This window comes from Halichoerus grypus, chromosome 10, assembly GCF_964656455.1.
Source record: "Halichoerus grypus chromosome 10, mHalGry1.hap1.1, whole genome shotgun sequence".
NCBI lineage: Eukaryota > Metazoa > Chordata > Mammalia > Carnivora > Phocidae > Halichoerus > Halichoerus grypus.
The window spans coordinates 94,376,368-94,391,375 of record NC_135721.1 but is presented as its reverse complement, the minus strand read 5'-3'; the positions used below and the strand labels follow the sequence as shown (position 1 = coordinate 94,391,375).

The window sequence follows — 15,008 nt, the reverse complement described above, 5'->3', positions numbered from 1 at the left end:
GAAATATTGTCATTTATGGAATGACCTTTCGTTCTTTGAATATTCAGACATGAATAAATGTTAAATGCCTAGAAATCGTAGCAGCACTATGAAAAAAGGTACGTAGGGTCAGCAAATACCCTCTCGCATGCTTTTGACATGATGACCATTTCCACTTTTCTAACAGCTTCTAATAGCAAAATGTATTTGGGAACAACAGTGGAATTTGTGTCATCATGACCAAATGATTACGGTGCAAACCCGAGATTCTTCTGGGGCCCAGCAGGCTTCTGGTCCCTATGGAAACGAAACCTCAGATATTGTCCTCCACTCAGCTGGAGGACAGAGCGAGGGAGGCTTTTGTGCTTGGTGAGATTTCTTCCACAACCTTCCAGCACCAGACCTTAGTGCTTCCTCCCGACTCTTTTCTAATTGAGATGCAAATTAATCTCTCTGGCTGATTACACTTCCCTTAAAGCTACTGACAAATGCAGCTGTAACCGGAGTTTGCGGACTTTCCAACAAGTGACTTCAGCTGTCAGTATTTGCATGTGCAGCCAGGGCCCAGCCTGCTCCAGGTCTCAGACATGCGGAGAGCTTCCCTTAGGCATTGCAGGCGTTTTATTTACGTGTATAAAATTTACATACAATTAAGAATGTAAAAAAAAAAAAAAAACCACAACCAAAACCCTACAACTACATCCCTAGGATTTGGAAATCGACTCTGACACCAACATTATTTAAGGCCTTTCCAGACGCTTCTTTCTTCCTGGGACTGGAGGAGCACGCCTCTCCTGGGAGCCCATGGCTTTCCTGGCAACATTATGTTTCCTTCTCACTTCCTTCTTGTCTAAGTTTTCTGACTTCAACACTCTTTGAATTCAATCTGTCTCTCAAAAACTAACTAAATAAATTTATCACTCTAGGAAAACAGGATAACTGAATAGACTTTACTTTTCATGGCTCAGGAAGATTCCATTAATTTCAAGACCAATTATAAAGTCACCATTCTAATTGTCAGGATTTCCACACGAATGTCCTTCAATACCTTTTTGGGGTGGTGATGAATCGATTATTATTTTGAATGTAATGGAATAGAAAATATGCACAAAACACTATCATTCATATAAAGAAAAATACACACGGAATCCAATTTTTCAGTAAAAATTCTAACACTTCTTTTCTCTTGAATACTATCATGTACGTATTTTTGCCAATATAGTTCACTCAAAAACTAGTTACTGAGTACCCGCTATGTGCCAGGTGCTCTTCTGGATGTTAGGGATCTGGGCATAAACTTAAACATGCAGAAGTGGAATAAAAGGGATTTTAAGAATATATCTGTATATACCTACATAGATACATACTCTCTTTGTAGAGCCACATTTCTTGGATAAATGAGGTTTTCAATTTTGAAAAAATTCAGTTTTGTAAAATAATGATTTGCTTTTGTCTCTAAGTCTGTTTACCAAAAAAAAATTTTTTTTTAAGCAAATCAATCTCCCCCCCACCACACACTTGTATTCATAATGCACTAGGAGGTATACGAGACAGGGATATCAACCAAATGGAGACAAGGCCCCTGTTGGGCAGCTCCTAGCATAATCAGGAGACAGAAGAGGACACAGGGAGGCCCCGTCTGGCAGAGAGAGTGTCAGAGGGCTAGATGGCTGTCGGGGGGTGAGCGATCTGTGTCACAGGAGAGACACAACGGGAGTGTCCGGGATCAGCAGAGCTCACCATACCCAAAGGTCCCGCTGTGGAAAGGAGCACAGGCCTGTGAAGAACTGGCTCTGAGACACAGTGACCCCACAGCCATGGACCTGAGAGGGGCAGAGCAGAACGCTGCCTTGCTATTTCCCTAAGCACGCTGCCACCAGCCCGGTTTCCACACAGATTGTGAGATTTATACTAACTTTTCTGGAAGGGATGGTCTTTTGTCTCATAGTGATAATTCACTTTACATCAAAGAAGGGCAAAATGGTTTCTTGGTCCCACTTCTTGAAGACTTTCCCCACACCATGTGCTTCTCGCAGGCCCCATCAGGCACCGAGGGCGGAGGACAGCCCCAACCCCAGGGAGCCATGCCATGTCACTGAGGGAAGACAGTCTCCAGCCTTTAACACCTGTGATGGGAAAAAGGAAGTACTTCCAGAGACCTAAGTCCACAGCTGGGTGGTTCCAGTTCTGACAATAGAGGTTTAAAACTCCAAGCCGGTGATGTGATAAAAATCACCAGGGTGACACACATTCCTCACCAAAGACCAGGCACTGTGTTACCTGCTTGGCCCATTAACCCTCTCACCATCCCGAAGAGGGAGGCCATCTGGGATGGGGGTAGGGGGGGCGGTGCTGTGCCGGTGCTGCCTGGCACAAGGCCTCAGCGCTGGGCAGCCCGCGGACCGGGCGAGCTGTGGTGATGCGGGAGCACACAGCCTGTAAGGAGGCTGATTGCTGCCGGCCACAACGGGGACCCAGTGGGGTCAGAAGCTCTGATTCTTGAAGAAAAGTCAGAAATCTAAATTTCTGAAAATGCAAAATCTCCCGATTTTTCAATGAGGCTGACAAACTCAATCTTCATGAGTTAATACTGGAGGCCAACTGCAGTTCAAACAAAACCCATCTGGGGGCTGGATTCAGCCTGCAGGCAGCTGGTTTGTCGGCTCTGTTTTTGAACAGTGGCTTTGACTTTAAGCTAAAAGCTGCCTCCTGGTTGCCTGTTTATTGGTCCCAGTTCTGTAGCCTTATCTCTTTAAGAAACCCCCAGGCTCCTGAAACAACTCCTTGGTTTTAATGGCTTCCTGAGACCTCTAGGTGCGGTGGTCACTATGTGGACATGCTCCAGGTTGGTCAAGGTCTCTCCTCACAGTGTGGGCCCCACTGGTGGAGCGGCACCACGTTCACAGTGCAATCTGCGGCAGCAGGAGCAGAGACGCCATGCCTTTCTTTCTGTGACCCGGACCTCAAGCATCTCAGGCTGTGGTCTGAGAGAACACTGGTAGGCCGCCGCATCACCTCTGGTCTCTCATCTCAAGTCTGTGCTTAACCAGAATCCTCAGACATTTCCCAGGGACTGCTGTCACGTCCCATCATCCCCATCCTGTACACACGGCTGATCCTCTAAACCCAGGCGCATGGCATTAGTCTACCCTGCTAATCTCACCTTGTTGGTTTGGGTCTAAAAGTCTCATCTGTTGACGTAATCCTATTTTCTGATTTTGCCTTGTGTCAATTGAGTTAACCCTCTTAGCTTCCTGACAAATGGTATTTTGATAAACATGTGTTCTAGACCTTTGTGAGAGTCGCTGATAAAAAAAGTTGTTGCGTGGCAGAGGGGCTGGGCAAAGCTGTGGTGCACACGCAGTACCAGAGACACAGAGGCCCCAGGTGACTGGTGGCCCATGAATTAATGCATTGTATGTTTGGCCAGAGTAAAGTCACCCAACTCCCCTGGACCCATATTTCTCTCTCTTATTTGCCAGATGACTGTGGTACTTTATCTTGTGTTTTACCAAAATTAATATTTTATATTTAAAAGCTTTCTCTAGGGGCACCTGGATGGCTCAATTGGTTAAGTGTCTGCCTTTGGCTCAGGTCATGATCACAGGGTCCTGGGATCAAGCCCCGTGTCAGGCTCCCCACTCAGTGGGGAGTCTGCTTCTCCCTCTCCTCCTGGTTTGTGCTCTATCTCTGTATCTCTCTCTAAAATAAATAAAATCTTTTTTTTAAAAAAAGCTTTCTCTAATCTCTGAAAATAGTAATTTTATCAAACACAATGAGTGTGTTTGGGATATTTTGTTCTTTGTACACTCATTCTTTTTTGAAGGCTCACAAGCTATTTAATAATCTAGTCTAACAATTTTACAAGGAGTCCATGCAACATTTCAAAATTCATCCTTATAATTCTATTTGAAAATAAGGAAAATATTTTCCTGTTTTCAGTTCCGGGTGCATCCTTTATTTTACTTGATTTCTTAAAAAAAAAAAAAAAAATAGTTCTCATGGATCTGAGACCACTGTTGGAAATTTGTTCTGCAACTAGACATATACTGGCCTTGAAGGCTGGGCCTTACTTTTAGGGCCCAGTTCTTTTTCCCTTTTTTCCCTTCTTATTGTGTTCTCAGTGATCTGAGCTTTCATTCATACACTTTTCAGACACTTTTCTGTCCCTTTCCATATGAAGAAGATGGAGGACAAGTGGGGTAGAGGTTAATGTGGCAGCCTTCTGTCAGGGCGGCGTGGAGCTCCTCTCTCAGTCTTGACGCAGCCATGTTAAATACGCACTCATCGGAACCCACACCGGGCAGCTACACTGACTGCTCTTCTAGGCCTCCCCTTCTCCGTTCAGAGACAGTTTGAATTTTATAATAAAAAAATCTCCCATTTCTTATTCCCTTTTATAGTCTTGACCCACCCACGGGAATGTGCCATTCCTTGATCTGAACTCTACTTTTTGAAACATGCTTCCCAAGTGTCAAGGTACAGGTCTACTTGCTCTCCTCCCGTTCTTACATGAGCTCTAGTACAAAGTCATTACCTTCTGCAACATTCGAAGTCACAAATCCCATCTTTCAAAGTTCTAAGGAATACATCCAAAATAATAGTTCTCCTCATTTGCTTCCTCTGTCTTCTGAGAAGAGGATATTGTTTGCCTGCCAAAAATTTATCAAACGCTTGTTCCCTTCAGTAGAAAGTACGGTGGAGCTGATATTGGGTGGTGCAAATCCCTGTCACAATGACATTTTGCCTTTGGGCCTGTTTAGAAGTGTGGATTGGGAAAGCAGTGTTCATGCCCTCCCACCTGGAACATGACTCCATTCTGGTGGCCACTCTTAAATCTGGCTGCCTCGCATGCACTTCCTGTTCTCAAGCACTTCCCTCCCACCCAGAGTGTCTTCTTTCTTTTCTGTGCTGCTTTATCTGATATGTTTGCTTCTTTCCTTGAAGTTATTCCGTTCTAGGTCCTATCACACCCAATGCTCCAGGTGAAGACATGAGACTGCTAGAATCAGCTATGGATAAGACCCCTCAGGAGGGTGTGTCCTGCTTGACCGCTCTGCTGAAGGTAACCCTTCATTTCTCTGCTCCTCGATTTTCTGTGACACTATTCTCTCCTTTTCCTCTGCCTCCCTCTCTACCTCCACCTCCTACTCCCAAGCCTACTCCTCAAACGTGATGCTCCGGAAAGGTCTGTCCCTGACTGTGACTGTCTTCTCTTTACCCTCCACACCCCAGCAAATCTAGCAGGCCCCATGCTGAATTAGTTTACCTATTTTACGTAGGGATCAAATCTATCCTCCTGCCAGGCCCTCACCTTCTCTCAGAACTCCTCCCACTGCCCCTTAAATGCCCCCATCACCTCCATCCTCACCGTGTGTGCATGTGTATGCTTCCACACGGCAGAGTGGAAGCTTCTGTGGTTCTCAAATGTGATGTGCATTTTTAGAGCTTGGTCCATGAGCAAACACTGTCCCATCACTTGGAATATTTTATTCATATTGCTACTCCCAGGGGCTACGACAGTGCCTAGGACAAGGCAGGGACACAGTCAATGTTGATAAATGCATACTGGTTCTGCATGGCAAAATATACTAGATGGTACTATCTGACTCCTTTTCATATACTTTTCTTAAGTGTATAGAAACAAATGGAGGAAATTAAAGGTCTTCCCAGGAAAACAAAACAAAACAAAACAAAGATCCTAACGGAAAAGTTAGTAACAGAATTGTTACAGCTTTAGGGAGAGAGGCCACTTTTGAAGGTGTATAAATTGAGACCAAAACTTAGCAATGATATTAGGAAGTCATGAGTCTAAGAGAGAAGCTAGAGTATTATCAACTATATCCATTAATTGAAAATGAAACTAAATTTCACTTAAGAAAGAGGTACAAAATTACCTTTTCTTAGGCAGCCCAGTTCTCTCCATCAAATGCTGATAGTTCCAGAGAGGAGAGATGGCAAATGCCACTGTGGCTATTGTTCTATTGAAGTGGACGTTGATTTTAAAAAGCCACCATCTGTTTGATTCAGGGTGAGCTCCTCCTAACGGGCGCGCTGCACATCATGTGGCAACCTTTTCCCTGAAACAAGTTAGCTGAGGAGAATGAGAGAGCCCTGGCTCTGACGATCTGGGGAACTTCCACCAGCCGAGCATGGTTTGATTTTGGAATCTTTAGTTGGCTTGGGAACTGTAAACATAACATGTGGCAAGCTTCCCATTTACAACACTCTAGGCACGGGAAGAGGAGCCCTGACTGCCCACGAGGGACAGAAAAAGCAGATGGTGGGTGAGTTGGCCCTCGTCACTCAGAAGAGCAGTGGCCACGGGACAAGCGCTCCACTTGACAGATTTGATTTAGCCTGCTGAGGAAGTTACCAGAAAACTCAGGAAGGACAAAGGGGCTGGGCTGAACTGTTACTGAGGGTGCTTTCCAAACACATCCCTACTGTGTTCACTTTTTTTGGATCATGTACGGCAATGGTATATTCTTCAGTCTTCTGTGAGCCTTCACCACACAGTTCCAACTGTTTGATCACTTAGCCAAGGGTACCCCAAAAAGAACTCCTTTGATATTGATTCTAAGCTGGATTTACTGCTCAAAAAGATCCCAGGGAGGCAAATCCATTCTAACAATGTGCCCACTCCTCTGTTTCATAAGAAATGTTGTATTTTCTTGAACATTACCGGACAAACTTGATACGTTTACTGTTCACATTTCTACTCCTAGTTAAATACTGAGTCGCAACTGACACTATTTTAGGGCACTGAAGTGTCAATCATTAGGTGGGGAGGGCACAAGAGATGCAAAATAACTCCTTCGGCTCTTTTCTTCATTTGTCATCAGGCTCAATGCTTGGCTATCTATGGTCAATACAAAAAAACAAGTACTTCCTCTCTAAAGGATTGAAAGAAGGTCTGAACTAAAAGTGTCCTTTGTTCATACAACAGTCATTCTGATACCTGAGTGACATTTGGATGCCATGAACAGTTTGGCAATGTTCTACTTAACAACTGTAACCTTAATATTAGAAAAAAAATGGGGACACAGGTTGCCCATATAAAATGGCTGGTGTTGACAAAGAAATTTCCCATTCTTTGTCAGCACTCATTACTATACCTAATATCTCAGGGCAACAGGTAATAGCAATGCTTTCTCAGAAATGTGGTCTCTTATATGAATTGTGTCTTCTAGGGCCATGCATGCAAGCTGCTTCATTCCTTATTGGGTCTTGTTTCATATGCCAATAAAATGTTGCCAGGGGATATACTGTCAGGCTTTAGGAAGGGAATGAAATCTAATAAATACCCAGGAAGAGAATTTCCCAGCTCATACTGGGGGTAGAGGGAGGGTTTGGAATGGGTTCCAGGGAGGGCTTCATGGGCATGTGACCTCAGCAGCTGCACAGTGCTTACAACGGGCCCTGCTTGGTTTAATACTCTGCTGTTGCTCTCTTGAAGTTCTTAATAATTTTATCTTTGATCTTGTGTTTTGCACTTGAAGTCTGATGAGACAATGGAACATGCACGTGGGCAGAGGAAATGCACATAACATGTGCTCTGCTGGTTCCTTGCACATAAGCCTTAGCAGTGCCCCAGGAGCAGGACTATGGTGGAGCCACAACGCCTGGAAGGTCAGAGAGACTCAGAGAGAGCACACGAGGAAGTGTGTTAGCACAAGACTGAATAGGCAGGGAAGTGGACTATCCTAAGAGGCCATACTCTCCACCTGAACCAGAACTTGCTTTGAGCACAGAAAAAAAGCAGTGTTGTCCTAAGAAACAAGAATAACCAAGAAATCCTATATATCCTTAGTTGTGTTACTTCCCTGTGTTAGCCAACAATTTACTCTGAAAATGATGACAGAGAAGGAGAGGGAAAAACAGGGGGACTCAAAGTTCCTTTTCCTGTCAGTCCTTCCTTACTCATCAGTGAACTGAAGGAAGAGTGCTGGTACAATATGTGCCTATGAAGAATGAGCTAAAAATAGGTAAGTTAGTTTTGTGCAGTGTTTTCACTGTTAAGAACAGAATATATCCATGTACGAGTTACAAAATATGAGCTGTGTCATCATGGTGATTCCATATGAATTAAATGCTTTTATATTTGCCTATTAAACAGTATAAAGACAATATAAAACTAATGCTAATAATCTAAATTTTTAATATTTCTTGATTTAAAGTGACATTAAATAGTAAATAAAAGACGCCATGGCAAGTCAAGAGAAAAAGCACAAAAGAATGGAAAAAGCTTCATATTATAGCATGTTTGAAGACACTTTCCTTGCTTTTTGAATGAGGGGCCCACATTTTCATTCTCTTCTGGGACCGTTTGGTCTCAGCCCTGGTTTTAGATGTGTCCAAAGTATTACTGATCTTCTCAGCCCCTGGGGGTACTTACAGAGGCTTGGGGTGGTTGCCCCTGGCATCAGGCAGCCTTGATGCTGTGCTAATTTTAGAACTTTCAAGGTGCGCCATGAGGTGACAGGGTTGGGGAGGCTCAGCTGCCTCAGGCATCACCCAGAAAACCACCTCTGCTGGAAGCTTGGTCTTGTGTCTGTCTATACTCTGAAGGGCCTGACCATGCATTAAATGCTAAAAAGCCCAACTTTACCACCTGAGAACACTCGGACTCCTGTGCTTGCTATGGTGCCCTCTGCCTGGAATGCCAACCTTCCTCCTGGGGATGGCTTCCCTGTCATCCCTCCAACCTCAGCCTACATGCTTTCTCTGCAGATAGCCTTTTCCCTGGTCCTGTTTTACCCACACCGTCTATTTAGTTGCTTTATACAATGGTATTAGTTTGTGTGTCTTCTCTGTGAAGTACAGGGCAAAAACCCCGTTTGCCTTGCTCCCTGTATATCCCAAGCTCCTGGTGCTGGGCTCGGCAGTTCGCGAGTCCACACTGTTTGCTAAATGAGAATGCAAGGAGACACCTGTGATTAGGATGTGTTAGGTTATTCAGTGTTTTTCAAAATTCAGACCTAAGACTTATCTCAACTAAGCAGCAAATTCCAGACATCAGCTGCTACACAATTATTTGAAAAGTGTAAAAATTAGTAAATAGTAATGTTTTAAAGAACAAAAGTACCAAAAAACTCCCTCTTTTTTTTTTTTTTTCTACTTTTCTCAACTTTTCTTATTATACTTTTGGTTTGTGGCCTATATTAGCACTTTTGCAGGCAGAAATGAAATAATAGAGTAGTTCAGTGATTGCAAAGTTTTCCCTATTGATTACATCTTTATAAAAATTATAGATAGTATTTTATTTCTTGTTTTAAGTAATTTATTTGGACAGCATAAATTGAATCTTCTCAAGGTGTAAGATGAAAGAAAAATACCTAAGTTTTTATAATATCGACATGATAGGTTTTGTTATTTTCCCTTTTTTAATTTCTATACCAAGTTGTCCTCTGAGATGTCAACCTGGCTATTTTATGAGTCACTGGAGAATACAGCATTTACTCACCCACATTAGCATCAGTATCCCTGGCTGGCATCCACATTAGTATAATGTGGTTTGTCGAAAAGTTTTCAAGTGACACTGAATCTTATCCTTTGAACTTGTAACAATATTGTTTTCCCTAAACCTGATTATTCTGATGCTATATTCATTCTTATTTGAGAAAGCAGTGTTGAACAAAATAACAAAGCATGTACTTTGTAATGAGAAGTTTGATAAGTGGGGAAGGTGATGTGACAAAAATCACAATGGACTTATAGAAAGCAGAATTTTCTTGTTTGCAAATGATTTTCCCTTGCCTTGGTCCAACATACTTGACTGATGAGTGTCCAGCTCATCCTAGTTGACATGCAAACTGACAAGCCAATCGCTGAACAGGTCTTTCTCATTTCTGCCAAGAACCTCTTTCAAGCATTTGTGAAATAAAAACCCCCATGCTGAAGGCTGAATTGACACCAGCTCTAAGAGTAAGTCTAGAGTGCTGTGGATATCACTTCGAAGAATGCCATCTCCCAAACACGCGCTACTGGCCTGGACAAAGCGCGAGGGAGCACGCAGAAGGGAATAATGCTGCCCTGGCCCCCAGGGAGGGACCAGATGGGACCTAATAGCTCTTTTCTATGACTAATTTCTATGATAATTCCAAGTTGCCACATGGCATATGTATTTTTTTTTTAATCTGAAGACAGAATATCAGTCAATGCAGTGACCAGGATTTTAATGAAAGGTATTTTTCATGAACTGTATCTATTCACACATGATATTTCTCACCCACCCTCACCCCCACCCTTCAGCAACACATTACTTACGGTTGGAGTAGGAGAAGTATAGAGAGAGGTCAAACACAACATGTTTATGCTCATTATCAATACCAGTTAGAAACAAAGAGATTCTAAGTTTTACTAGGAGGTCAGATGCCTTTTGCAGCAATTCTATGAAGTCACCTTAATTTCTTTTTGTTATAATTAGACATTATGCCTAGACTTAAAGATTAAAGCGTGCCAACTGATGTCTGAGAAAAAAATTATAAAAGTGAAATTTCTTCTTGTTTTAGAGAGAAGATCAAGGGTCGGTGAAGATTTGGGAAAAGTTACAAAAGGACATTTAGCCATTCTCACTGACAAGTTCCAGTGCACCTTCACTGAGGGTGCCTTTCCTTGTCCCCCCAGCCAGAGGCAATCGCCCCCTCCTCTGACCTCCTAGGAGGCCGTTTGAATTTCCCGTGGCACTTGCCCCATTCTTTGACTGATTAGAGTCACTGCATTTGCTGTTGGTTTCGGGTGGGCACTCTGGGTGACCCAGCTACAGTTTCCTCAGCATCCCACCTTCTATGCACAATAGACTGCAACCCACAGGGATGGGCGGAGGGGAACCCGACCTCAGGCAAAACACCGAGAAGGGACGAGCCGCTCTTGACAGTCACAGCTTCTTAGCACAGACTTAGGTGACTACATTATGAAAATAAACTCTTCTGGAGTTTGGTGAAGCACAATATTATTATATTTAATTTAAATTAACAGATGGTACGAAGATCACACGATGTTATTTTCAACATGCACTGAAAAATGTTCTCTTCCCTCTTCAACCCAGTGAGTACTCACCTCTCATGACAAACTGCCCGGAATCAGGATTCTGGGACGGCTAATAAGTTACACACTCAAAGCAAAAAGATACAAGCTCTGGTAGAGCGGGATGAGGCACTTCACGGCCCTACTGGCATTGATGCACGTGGCACATATAAGGCTTGGCAGTAGCTTTCCACTCACTATGGCTCCATCAAACAGAGGCCCAAAAAATGGAACCTGTTGATTCAAAACAGAAAAACACTTACTTTTCCAAAACCAGTAAAAGTCAAACCAAAGACATGAGAACAGCTGGTTGATGTCTCAGACCTGTCATGGCCACGCACGCAGACTGTCACCCACAGAAGTGATGCTAACCTTAGCAGGATATGGGTCGAGGGCTTTCAAATCAAGCAACACAGGTCTGCTCCACAATACTCCTCTACTGTGAACGCTTCAGCAAAACTTCTCATGACAAATTATCACCAGGTCATTCTTTTTTAACTTGTGTTGCCATTTACAGAAATAGCATTATTCTTTCTAGGTGCATACATTGTGCAGATTATGCACAATACATAGCCGTGTCTCACTGCACACCTCCTAGCCTTGCATCCTTCTGAAACTAGTTTGGAATTGGCAATGTTTCTGCATGGATCCTGATGTGTACTGACTCTTAAAGGACTATCACTGTTAATAGCTACAAGGTCCTACTTACAGTTCTCATTCTTGAACCTTCTTTCTTCTGCTTCTAAGATAATTGCATTATCCTCATTTCTTTCTACTTCCTTTTAGAGGCTTGGCTTTCCTTCACTGGACCCGCTTTTACTACTGGGGCAACCCACAACGTTCTGGTGCCTGTCTTTTCTCACTCTCACTCTTTTTTTTTCTCCATTAGAATTCATCTACTCCATTTATTAATATGGAGATTATCAGCTTCATGAGGTCAACGACTGGGTCTGTCTTGTAACTCTTGTACTTATTCACTCTCTCACTTGTTTATTCATTTATTCAAAAATATTTATTATGTGACAGACACTGTTCTATTCACTGGGGACAGAGCAGTGAATAATGAAATTCCTTATTTCATTGAGCTTACAATTTGTTGGAGGTTTGAGAGAATAAACAGTATAAATACATAAAATATATATGAGGTAGTAAAAGTGCTAAGGTGAAGAATAAAGCAAGGAAGAGAAATAGTACTCTTTCTGAGGGGGGCATCCTCCAATTTCAGATCACATGGCCAGGGAGGGCTTCAAGGAGAAGACGACATTTCAGTAAAAGCTTGACAGGAGTGAGGGATGAACCTCATATTATGAGGACATCTGATGGAAGAGCATTCCAGGCTGAGGAACAGCAAATACCCAGCCCTGTAGTGGGAGTGGAACTGCTATGGTTAAGGAACAGCAGGCAAGCCACAGAGGCTGGAATGGAGTGAGCAAGAAAAAGCACAGAAGGCAATAACATAGGACAGGTAATAAGAAGGGCCTTAAAGGATTCTGAATTTCTTCTCTGAGCAAGATAAAAGCCTTCTGGAGGGTTTAGGGAAGTGGGAGATCTGATCTCACCTACATTTTAAAGGTATGTTCTAGCTGTTGTGTTGGGAAAATTGCAACAAGTGAGCATTATGGAAACCAGTTAGCAAATTGGTGAATGATCCAGGCAAGAGATGATGATAGCTTGATAACAGCAGACAGGATTTGCTGAGGATTACTAATGAAGTGAGAGAGAAAAAGAGGCATCAAGGATGATGCCATGGTTTATGCCTGGCAATTGGAAGGTTGGAACCACCTTTTCCTGAAGTGGAGAAGACCAAAAGGGAGGGTCACTAGTTCAATTTTAAACATGCTAAGTTTGAGATGCCTATTAGATATTGGTGTGATGTATGGGGGTGGCAGCGGACAGATCAGGCTGGAAGTCAAGGGAGAAGCTCTGGTTGGAGATTCATAAGAGTTATTTATAGATGGTGTTTACAGCCATGAGACTGGATGATCAGATGAGCAAGAAAAGAGGTTCAAGGACTAATCCTGTGGCCCTCCAATGTTTAGAGGTTGGTGACATGAAGAAGAATTAGTAAAGAATATTGAGGAGGAGTTGCTGGAAATGGTGGAGAGAAACCTCCAATGAAATGGTGGAGAGAAACCTCCACTGTACCTGGCACATGGCTGGAATACAAATACTGGCTGAATGGGTGAAATTAATTGTTATTTTAAATAATTTAAATTATTTAATAAATGCAGTTCTCCAGCATAGGTCTTTTAACTAATGTCAAAGACTATTTATTTGTGGAGTACCTTTTCTGTGGTTGGCATTGGGAGAGGGGCTGGGGATACAATGGTAAACAGAAGACTATCTCTGCCCAAAGGAGCAGACACGAGGAGCTGACATAAGGAATCTACGAACTAACATCCCTCAACAAAGATGTAAAAATACCTTACAAATTTTTGGCAAATTAAATATAGCAATATATATATAAAAGACACTGTATCTTGATAGTGGTATTTTGCATAAAAAATAAGGTTGGTTTAACAATCATAAATCCATTAATGTAATTTACTACATTAATAAAATAAAGAAGAAAAACTGTATGACCTTCTTGATAGATACAGAAAAAGCATACATAAAATTCCACTCTCATTCATGATTTAAAAAATTCCCAGGAAACTGGGAATAGAAGAGAACTTCCTCAATCTGATGAAATCTTAGAGGAAAAAAAAATTGTAACATAATTAACAGTGAAATATCAAATGTTTTCCACCTAAGATCTGAAAAGGCAAGGACGTCTATGTCACCTTTCCTATTCAACAGTTTTGAACTTTTCCTAGTCATTACAATAAAGAAAATAAAAGAAAGGAAGAAAAAAGAAAGGAACATAAAGATTAGAAAGAAGTTATTTTTATTTACAGAGAACATGATTATGTACATGAGAAATCCAAAGGAATTTAACTAGAACTAACCGGATTTTGTAAGGTCACAGGATACAATTTACCCTCAAATCAATTATACTTCTGAATGTCAGCTACCAACAATTAGAAAATGACATTTACAAATACTGTTCATAATAGCATCAAAAACATCAAATACCTAGTAATAAATTTGACAAAAGATACACACACACACACACACACACACACACACACACACACAACCAAACATTATTGAGGTAAATTAGAGACAACCTAAAAAATGGAAAGATGTACAATGTTCATGGATTGGAAGTTTCCATACTGTTAAGATAACAAGTCTGCTGAAATGGAGCAATAGATTCAGCACAAACCAAATCAAAATTCTACCAAGTTGTTTTTATAGATATAGATAAGCTCATTCTAAATTTATATTAAAATGAAAAAACTTAAGTTAGCCAAGACAATAAGATTTATATTACCTAATTTCAAGGCAAACCATAAAACTATAATAATGAATATATCATGTGTTGGTACCAGGATACACAAATATATCAGCAGAACAGAATACAGACTCCAAGAATAGATCCAGGTGATTTGCAATAAAGCAGCATATCAATTTTATAGGGAAAGGAAAGTCTGTTTCAAAAAAGGCACTGCAACAAGCAGATAGCCATTTTCAAAAGTGAACCTTGGCCTCTACCTCATACCACACACAAAAATTTAGATGGATTATAGATCAAAATAGTAAATCTAAGGGGCACCTGTGTGGCTCAGTCAGTTAAGAGTCTGCCTTTGGCTCAGGTCATGATCCCAGGGTCCTGGGATAGAGTCCCGCATCGGGTTCCCTGCTGCTTCTCCCTCCCCCTCACCTTCTCCCTCTGCCTGCTGCTCCCCCTTCTTGTGTTCTCTCTCTGTCAAATAAATAAATAAAATCTTAAAAAAAAATAGTAAAGCTAAAACCACAAGGTTTCCAGAAGAAAACATATGAGAAAATCTTCACAATTTGGGGTTAGGCAAGGGTTTGTTATAAAAGGCACCAATCATAAAATTAAAAAAATTGACTTAATAAAAATATGAAATATTCTGCTCATAATGAAAGTGAAA

The 15,008-nt window shown here is 41.8% G+C and overlaps 1 protein-coding gene across 8 annotated transcripts in view; it reads right to left on the bottom strand.

Annotated features, from left to right (window-relative positions):
• The window catches only part of RALGAPA2 (Ral GTPase activating protein catalytic subunit alpha 2), a 334,693-nt gene that overhangs the window by 70,951 nt on the left and 248,734 nt on the right, over nucleotides 1-15,008 (bottom strand). For all 8 annotated transcript variants that reach the window (XM_036085370.2, XM_036085371.2, XM_036085373.2 and 5 more), the window contains one exon: nucleotides 11,114-11,241. In XM_036085370.2, coding sequence (XP_035941263.1) covers nucleotides 11,114-11,241 — 128 coding nt within the window. The remainder of the gene's footprint in view (nucleotides 1-11,113; nucleotides 11,242-15,008) is intronic.